Source organism: Acyrthosiphon pisum, chromosome A3 (genome assembly GCF_005508785.2).
Source record: "Acyrthosiphon pisum isolate AL4f chromosome A3, pea_aphid_22Mar2018_4r6ur, whole genome shotgun sequence".
Lineage (NCBI taxonomy): Eukaryota > Metazoa > Arthropoda > Insecta > Hemiptera > Aphididae > Acyrthosiphon > Acyrthosiphon pisum.
In genome coordinates this window covers 33131294-33142122 of record NC_042496.1, presented here as the reverse complement: position 1 = coordinate 33142122, position 10829 = coordinate 33131294, and the positions used below count along the sequence as shown (strand labels likewise).

Sequence of the window (10829 nt, the reverse complement as noted above, 5' to 3'; positions counted from 1 at the left end):
GGTATTTTAATTATCAAATGAGTTAAGAAAACTTAAAATATTACATTAATAAGTTAATATATTACGGCCGTAATTCATTTAAACATTACCTTTGAGTTTGATAATAGATCAGTTCGCTCTATCGTTAAAGGTTCCCATACTAAATCGGAACTGCAGAACACAAAATTGCTATTTTGTACGTTTGTAAGGCGGAGACAATACACTCGGGGGTGTTGCTAGTAGAGTAATTTGGTCATGCTTGTGGAGGGAGGTGATTAAAACGTTTACCCACATCTACAAAAAAAAATTTTGGTTTATATCATAAAAACCTCTCAGTCCAACCATTGTCATCTGTAATGTGTACAATTTAAGTTGGTATGTACATAATACATATTAAAATAAATAATTAAATACTATTTAATAAAGCTTTGAAATTTACTTTTTCTTAGTAGATTCATGGAATAATAAACGTAGATGTTAAATACTTACTCAAAATTACAAATTTCAAAAGGTTACAACTTTGAAACCAAGTCCCACTGACAAAATAAGAAATTCTGATTGTATTAACTCTTTGAAATATACATATAGGTTTCCTAAAAATTCCCAAAATCACCTGTGAGCTTTTCCGTTGTTATGCCGTACCTATTTCAATAATATTATATTTGTGCAATATTGCATTAGTGGTTACTGGTTAGTGTTTATACTTTATTATGAAATAATATTATATCTTAGTTATGTACACTCAGTACAGCTACCACAGGGGATTCGGGTTTTTATGTGTTGTTTCTATAAAATATACTTAATTAGTTGGTACCTATAAATAATATTATTTGTTGTTAAATAAGAACTTAAATATGGTTTGCCAGTTTAAAAAAAAGTCATGGGGATATGATACCCAAATCCTCCCCCCTACTCTGTAATATTACAACACCGGGTGTGGCGTCCTCTTAAGTTATAACATAAATATAGGATAACCATATTATTATTATAATAATATATTTGGTGTCCCATTAACAAAAACTATAAATATATTGAAATTAAAAATAGCAGAATTGACCTAGTATATAATTATAATATTATATTGTGCAAAAGTCGAGCAAAATATTACCTATTCAGTTATAAAAATTCAATATATTTTATGAATTGAATTTCGATGGTCGATGGGAATGGTTTTATTTTCTCAATAGTAAATTGAATCAATTACAGACCATAGGTACCTATTGTACCTAAATTAATAAAAATGAATTGTGCATTTGTGCACATATTATAATATTATGTTTTATTATACTGAATTTAAATATTATTTACAATACTATAAAAATTATTATTAAGTTTAATGTTATATTTACAATCACATGCAATTTTCTTTCATGCTCATTTCTATGAAATTCTTGTTATATAAGTTAAAAATAAATTAATCAAAGACCAAAGTTTATTGTATCGTCGTTGGTTGTGAGCACTATTATTATTGTCACTTGTTATACTTCAGACTGTCACGTGCCCACGTATGGTTTAGATTGAGTGTAAATTAAAAACTTGCTCACTTTCATACCAGCACACCGTGTTCGCCGAAGAGCTCAATAGAACAAATTACTTTTCTAGAATTAAATAAATAATGAACTTTTCAGTAAAAAAAAAAAAGAATCATATTATTAGTACACGATGACGTTGTTATTATTTTTTAATGTAAAATAATAGCTCAGAAGTCGAGAGCGCTCGTCCATTTAAAATCGATTGATTGAATTTTTTTTTATCTGACAGGCACTTGCAGCCCATTAGGTGGCTCGCAGTTTTCGTTGGCCACTCAAAACACGTGCTGTTGTCAGCATGTGGTTAACAACTGCAAAATGATGATAGAAAACAACAATAATATGTGGCAACAAAATTCGTTCAAACACAATAGGGTAAGAATTTTTATAATAAGGTATTCACATAAATACATTAACATCATATTATAGTGACATGTTGTTAATTATTCGCAAAACATCGACAAAGGTTTGGAGAGAATTGGACAACAAACGGATGGGGGGAAGTGGAAAGGGGTCAACGCGTGCATGTTTATCCTTTATTTATTTATAAAAGCTAACGCCATTCGGCTTTTTTCAATAATTCCAACATCGCTGCATGAGAAGGTGCGTTATTGGAAAAACGATGTTCTCCGGGTTATCCATTACATTGTATCTCTGGTCTAGGGGATATATATAAGTTACTATTAAAACCTAGATTACCTAATTAATTCTAGAATATACTATATTTTGAACTCAGTAAAAGCTAAAAACATAATTTTACTCGAGCTTTTACTAAAAACATAATATACATCCCAGGATATATAATGTATAGGTACAATTAATGTTGTGTTACCTAGTAAAAGCAACTGATTAGTGATTAATACACGACAGAAAACTAATATCATTTTTGAAGAAGTTTAATTGTAATTCCAAGTAAAATATATTATGTAAAATCACTAATAATTTAACTAAGGAGTAAGGATATAGTATATACTTATTACTTATGTTAAATTAATTGTCTATACATTTGAAAATTAAGATACGGCACAATTGTATATTTTTTACTTTTTTACGTGGAAAACACAATACGATTGCATACTAAAAATATTGAGGTCCTTTTTACATACCACCAATACAAAACCGATTGTGAACCAAATAAAATTCGATTTATTTATTCAAATTATGACTTATGGAATTTTAAATATTCTCAGACTATTTTTTCCAATTCTTGAATTTGCTTGTATTTCTTAAGAAGTGTTCTGTGGCGTTACAAACGTCTATTTTTCAAATGAGAACCCTCTTTTTCGCTATAAATTAATTAGGGGATAATTTTATTGAACATTTTGATGTACCCAATTCAAAATTTAAACGAGTATTTTCTCAGTTATTATAATGTTTATACTTTTATCTTTAAAAGTGGTTTTACAAAAATATAAAATATATGTACCTAATATTACTTATTAGATCTAGTATTTATTATAATATGGCCATTTTTACAAATCACAATAGATTAATATTAATTACTAAAATGTTCAAATCACAATGGCATCCGCCATATCTATCAAACCCATTAATCATGGAACTATTATCTTAAGTACACAAAGTTATTTACTTCAAAAATGACTCGTTGAAAGTTTGCTATCTGTTGATAGGTACGACAACATTTTAAGAAAAATTATCCGATAAATAATTTACAGTAGAAAAGAGAGTTTCTCATTTGAAAAACAGAAGATTGTATCTCCACATGACACTCGTTAAGTAGTACAAAAGAATCTCAAGAGTTTTAAAATATGGTTCCCAAGTAGATTTATAATCCTACGAAAAAGATTTTGAATAACTAAATTTTTGAAGATGAAAAGGGGGTGATATGCTCAGTGAATCCCCTTATATGTAAGCCGTAAGGATATTGTTTTATTTTTACAGCGTAAATGAAATAATTTTATTGATTTGTTTTGAGCGGTACAATTACGAAATAAATTCCAAGCACTAATGATAATTGAGTAATAATATTAAAAAAACTAATCATTATTGATATCCATATACCCAATACTATTCTACTGCATTCTCATTAATTATTGATATATTTTTTTTCAGCTTTAATAATAAAAACTATACTATTGATATAACTTATCTAATCATAGCGGCGTCGTCTTACTTGTAATGTATTTGTTACTTTTTCGCAGGGCAATAATGGGGGACCAAAAAATTCAAACGGAGAACCATACGAAGACAGTGATGGTCTAACGTGGAGGAGGTTGCACATGAGCAGAGCAAAACTCAAAGCTACAGCTACCACATCTGAACTCTTATCCGGATTTGCTATGGTAATCATGGTTTATAGAATTGTTTATCGGCATTGTTGACTTGTTTACATTTTTTACAACACTTGCTTAATACTTTCGTTACCCATGAACATAAAATATCATTACTACCGGTAGGACGTTAATTTTTCATATCATAGAAAATTCTATAATATTCTGGCAAATAAAAAGTATTGTACGAGCATTATATCGTATATAGAGATGAGCGCTCGATAAATTAAGCATTCATAAAATTGAGTGATCCCTAGCTCATATTATTTGTTCCCAAGCACATAATAATAAAATTATAGGTTTATTATAGATATAATATATAATATAATATAAAACTTAAATGTGAACATTTTGAAAATAATTAGGAATTACGAAAAAATAAAAACGAACATTTTTTAATATTGTTATTAAAATAATTATTTGGTAGGTAACCTTGGTCACTAAAAAGTTATATCATCTTCACTAGTTCACTCAGAATCGTTTTCCATAGTATTCATTGATTTATAATTTAATTCAAATTCAATACACCCATTACACTGCAGACTTACTCAATGACGATAGGTACACTTGACACAAATACTGTATGGCGGAGCAAATACCTACTTATGAGTACCTGACAGCATTTTTTGTATGTATATTAACTTGTATTAAAAGTTAAAATTAATTTATATGTATATAATATAATAAAAAACAATAAAAAACTTAAATGATCTTGAATGAAGACATCGAATGAATGCGAGTAAATTTTAGTAATTTTTATCAGTGCATAATGCATCTACATTATTTTTTCTACAATTTTTCATTCATATTACGTTATTTATGTAAAACACAAAATAAGTCAATTTTAACGCATATTAGTAAACTGATTTTTGTATATTTTTGATTTACTGTTAAATTTCTAGGTAACACGATATTTTAACAAATAATTAGATTTCGTTGTAAATAATTAAGTGTGTACAAACACTTACAAGTTAAAACTATAAGAACATTATTTTGTTGAAAAGCAACTAAAACCGACGTCGGAAATGTGTAAAATTCCATTAAATGGATCACACCCGTATGTCAGTAGTGTAATTAATAGGTAATAATATAGTTCTTTGAATAAAAAACAAAAATAACAACAACAAACTTAAAAACGGTAACATTCAACATATTGTACTCCTTTATAATATTTTCTATTAAATTAAATTTTTTTTACCAGAACTCCCTAAACTAGAAAAGTACGTACGTACCCACATAATATTGTAAATGTGTACTTATCTATCCGTAATGTATTGCTGCAAGTGGACGTATTGCCTGATACGTATGCCAACCAACACGCACTGCTCGAGTTCATTTGCGTCTCATTTAATGATACTCGAGTAAATGTGGAATACACCCTCATTCGTATATCATTCCTATTGTTTAACAAAATGCTCATTTAGTCATGAATGTGAAGTTTCGTTTCGTTTTATTTTTCATTATATACGAACAAACGCACAATATAATAATATGTTTTCAACCCTCGAACACTGCTGCATCCGCTATGATAATATTATATAAACTCGAATGGAATAAACAAAATAATTATGGGTTTAAAACAAATACACAAACAACTCGTTTAGGTACGCAGGTACATGCGTAGGTGCGCCAAGTGTTGTCGGATAAATGTGGGTTGAATAATAATTTAAAAACAACACATTTTATATGACATATTTATATTTGTTATACTTATGGAGTGAAACAATCATTTTTCTCTGACAATCGGACGAGGTTCATCGTTTTGACCGTAGTTCGGTTTTAATATTTTCATTATTATGTTTGCCTTCGCGTGTCTGTTCGTGTACTTTCCGAACACACGTGTTAAACCGATGATAAAGAAAAAATAGGTTTTGTATAATTTAAAAGGTTTTGGTTTGTTTAAATCATCGGATCACTACTTTATTTTGTGAGGTCTTTACAGCAAACTGTTAAGCAGGTGCATTAAAAAAAAAAATTGTTTTGAACAAATAATTTCGATTTCGATAAATATTTTTTAAAAAAATGCATCGAGTTTTTATAAATTGTACGTACTAAATAAAATAATATCATAACGTCTAATAAAAAAGAATATTTGTACAAGAAACCTATATAATATAAGCCAGTAATATTTATATGATAATAATAACATTAATAAAAATAAATTTTGAATAAATGATGCAAAAATTATAGACGAGCTCTAATCTGATCCATCGCAACTTATAACCATTATCACCTTTTTATCTAATACCCTGTTCAGTTAGTTAAAATGTTAAAAATAAACAACCAGCGATTTGCAGTTAAATAATAGGATAGTTTTCCTTGAAAAACAATAGTTTGTAATTTGTATTTACTCACATGACCACATATAAATATTGAGTAGAGTATCATACTATAATAGGAAATCCTCAAACAGTTAAATGCTATAAAAATAATAAAAATAGGTATGTTATTTATACGCGTGTTTAAAATTTCCAAACATCAACATTTGAATAAATTCACTGCGGGGCGAGAATAATGATGGTTGAAAAAAATATGTAGTATATCCTACAATTTTTTAATCATTACCAAGCCCGAATAGTCAGTTTTTATAAATTATAATAGTCTATATAGCTTATATCAGTATTATAGCAGTTATAATAACTCAGTACCTACCTAATACGATTTAAATATACGTAAGGACATTTTTATTTGTTGTTTTAATTTTAGGAATACAATTCTTTCAAACATTTCTTATATTATTGACATTTTGATGGGAAAATACCAAATACTGTAATTTCTTACGATTAGGATTCATATCCCCTGTGGTTGTAATTACTAATTTGTACAAACGACAACGTTGTGCCATGAAAAAATGATATTTTTATTATTATTTTTTCTTTATAAAATAATATAACATACTAGGTAGTAATGCCTATCGGTGACCACCCTCACCCATGGGTGTGTATCAAATGTGAAATGATTCTGCACTTGGATCCTCTACGCTTAATTTTTCTCCATCGAGCACCGAATATTTTATAATGTACGTACCTATATTATCCTTTCGTTGCGCGCTACAGGTGGCGATGGTGGAGCTGCAGATCAACGAGCCAACTATGGTACCTGAATGGCTGTTCATCATGTTCGCGGTGTGCACCACCGTGCTGGTGGCCGTGCACATATTCGCGTTGATGATCAGCACGTACCTGTTGCCCAACGTGGACGCCATCAGCAAGCTACAGAGCACCAAGCTGATCCAGGAGTCGCCGCACGAGCGCATGCGCGGCTTCGTCGAGCTGGCCTGGGCGTTCTCCACTGTGCTCGGACTGTTCCTGTTCCTGGTCGAGGTGGCCATACTGTGCTGGGTCAAGTTCTGGGACCACTCGTTCCGGGCCGCAATGGCCGCCACCATAATCGTCATACCGGTTCTGGTAATATTTGTGTTCTTCGTGTTCCACTTCTACCGGAACCTGGTCGTGTACAAATGTGAGTCCACCGTGTCCGACATCAAGGAACTGGAGGCCATGAAGAAGAAACTGGATGTGGCCGGTACCACCAAAGTCGTCTGACACGCGCGGCGGCCGATCGGTAGTTTTACGTAATGTTATTATTGTTAATCCTGGGCTCGTATAAGTTCGTGTACGAAAAACAACAAAAAGCGCGCACAAGTAATATAAGCTGCGTGTACTTGTGCACTAAAAAGTTCCGAAATATATGCATTTATATTCACTAAAAATAAAATACTATATTATGCCCTTAAATATTAATATGAGTGATAAAAGAAAACCTATAGCAAATTCTGAAATAACAAGAAATAGAAATTTCTTATTTTCAATCGTTGACATTATTGTCTTTCCGTAAACTAAAAATACTCATATACAGTAGTCATGCAAGGATAAAAACAAACCTAAACGAATCTAAATTAAATATATAAGAAATAATATTATGTGCACATAATTAACATGCTAATGCTCCTGAAAAAAATCAACTGTATCGAAAATCACCCAAAATATACATAGATATACATTATTAAAATTTATATTTTTATTACACTGTAGTTGTGAAACAGATATGTACCGCACTCAGCACGTATTCCAATATTATGTAGCAAAAAACGTAAATGCATGAACATACGAGCCTTAATATAATAATAATCTAATAGTAATTTATTATACCATCGTCGTCTTAAAATTATTATTATTTTATAATCGTTATTATTATTATTACTATCACCATTATTATTATTATTATTATTATTATTATACACATCATTCCGCGCAATATATAATATAATATAATATTTATATATTACAAACGAAATATCGTACCTATATTATTGTTATATGTTATAAATTATAATACACGCGCACGCCCAGTCGATAAAATGTACCTATATTTTATGTTGTATAAATTATAATGATCGTCGACGACAATACCTGACAAATCAAAAAAATACGATATTTAGATGTAGGTATACCGTTTAATAACTATATCGCACATAAATAGCTATCATTATTTTTAAAGATATTAGGTATCAACTCAAGATTAAAACTCTATTTTAGTATTGGTTGTCAATGTTTGACACAAATATTCTAATGATAATTTTGACTTGTAGTACTATCATAATAGTATATTCTATTTATTTTTTATTTTTTTCCTTATTCGCATCAATGTATTTCCTAAAAAATTGACTTTTTTACTCCCGAGGTATTGCTTCTTCGCCTTTCTCCTATGTGGGGGCAAATCCCCCGCGGCTTACAATGCCGGTCATACAATTTTGCTTATATACCTACATTTACTTTAAAAAAATAATATACACATATCACCTGTAGAGACGGTTACGTCTTATCAAGAAAAGTTACTTTAAAAAAATACACCCACCCCCGTAGCTGTGTTATGTTAATACCCATGTTATGTATTTATACGTACATAATAATACACATCATCACAGCGTGTCGTGATAGAGAAATAACAATATCTAACTTTTCTTGTTCACGTTCGCTCGTCATATTATTACATAATACAGTGAAACCTCTAAATACCGGACACTCTGAGTCGCTCAAATTAATTTGTCTGCTATCCAGAGGGTTCAGCGTGGTGTTTGTAGAAAGTTTGTATATTGTAATTCTTTTTCTTAGGTAAATCGGCTACTATAAGACTATTCTGCCTACAGCTACGTTGCTTCCAGTTTTCCCAGTATCCGATGTTTGTACCTTTCAATTTAACGCTCTTAAATCTTTCCCTATTACATCCATCCATAATCATGCTTGATCTTCCAATCGGTATATTTCCAATTGGATTTTTCCCAGCATTATTTTATGATACGTATATGAGTCGATTTTGACTATACGCCAAGCGTGCCCAGCCCACTGGTAATCTTTTGTTCCTTATCGTTTCGAGTGTATTCGGTTCATGAAAGAGTTTTTCTAATTCATCATTCTTACTTATTCTCTACTCATCACTTAGCGTGTCCTCTGCGTCCTTTATAGATTCATAAATCTTCCGTAGTATTTTTCTTTCCAAAACTGAGAGTTTTCTTTCATCATTTTTTGTTAACGACTGAGTATCTGAAGCTCCATAAGTAATTAGAGGACGCATCGATGTAATGTATGAATGTTACACAACATATGTATTTAACTGTAATATTTTAATTTGTAATACATTATTCTGACCTACTGACTTTCAAATTTAAAAGCGTATAGACCGTTGGATAGCCGCCACTGCGCGTATCACATGGTAGCTCGAAAATTTGACTGGTTACCTAACAAAAGGTTGTACGACAATTAATTATTGTTTTTTGAAATAGTATTATATAATTATATAGTTAAATATTATTATTAATGATATTATATTCTAACTGTAAGAATGTATTTTTTTTTAAATTATTTTTTTTCAGAAAATGTATCCAAATAACTTTTTATCACTATCGATTTTTGTGTCACTTTATAAACAATATAATATTTGGATTACAGTCAATTTGAACATTTTTCTCTTGTCATCATAAACATACACTCCTCCTATACCAAGTATTAGTATTTCTAATATAATATAGGTATCTAGTACCTACCTACTATACAACCGTATGTCCTTATCACGAGACGCAGACGGAATATTGGCAAAATATTAAAGCGACTATATCAATCTGACGAGTTTGGATAAACTATTCTGTTTAGAGAGTTCCTACATATTTTATATAAGCTAATAAAAATGTCTAAATTAATTAATTAAATTAAACCTAGCTATATTAAAACGCATGCTGCAATGACCAGAAAAAATCACTCAAAATATAAAGAAAAAAAGTGGATGCTATAAACGGACGGATCTCCGATTATTTTTTAATGAATTATAGGTAACATTAAACATTAAAGTTGTTTGATTCTGGATTCGAGTGCAACAAGCAGACAGCTCTTTTTATTTCAATAATTTAATACAATAAAACGTTTTTATACTTAAATAAAATTAGTTTTGATTAAATTAAAAATTAGTTTTTATAATTAACGTCTTATAATACTTTAATAAAAATATATTGAAAATGGCGAAACAACTAGTCGATTTCAAGAAGTTATCAACTTTAGGAATTTAATTTCAGTAGTTGGGAAACAAAATTACCAGATCTTGTCTTTATATATTAACATTAATTGTTATCACGTACAAAAATAAATGATATTAACAGATTCTTTATTGGGAATTTCTTACAAAGTGTAAACAATTTTTTATTTCTTCTATAGAATTTATGAAAATGTAGTAGTCTCGTTTTTGCAGCAGGTTTTTCAATTAAAGGTTCTATATTAACACGTACGCTGGGAATATATTTTGCATACACATATCCCTGGTAAAAATTACGTATTCTTACGTGTCATCGTAGGCATTTAAATAGAAAATTTATTCTGAACAAGAATTTCGTACACATACACAGTAATATTGTTATACGCGCTGACCAACGCTGACGAAAAAAAATGATTGAAACTTAACGCTGGCCAAAAGAAAACTTATAGAAAACAAATAATAGCGACCGTGTTAATATTATATAGGTTAGGTTAAGGTTAATATATAC

At 29.8% G+C, this 10829-nt stretch overlaps 1 protein-coding gene across 7 annotated transcripts in view; it reads left to right on the top strand.

Moving 5' to 3' along the window:
• The window catches only part of LOC100167625 (calcium release-activated calcium channel protein 1), a 76783-nt gene extending 68779 nt beyond the window's left edge, over positions 1–8004 (top strand). For all 7 annotated transcript variants that reach the window (XM_029491643.1, XM_029491642.1, XM_029491645.1 and 4 more), the window contains 3 exons: positions 1741–1883; positions 3671–3811; positions 6856–8004. In XM_029491643.1, the coding sequence (XP_029347503.1) occupies positions 1741–1883; positions 3671–3811; positions 6856–7344 (773 nt within the window). In that variant the 3' untranslated portion in view covers positions 7345–8004. The remainder of the gene's footprint in view (positions 1–1740; positions 1884–3670; positions 3812–6855) is intronic.
• Positions 8005–10829: the final 2825 nt, after the last annotated feature.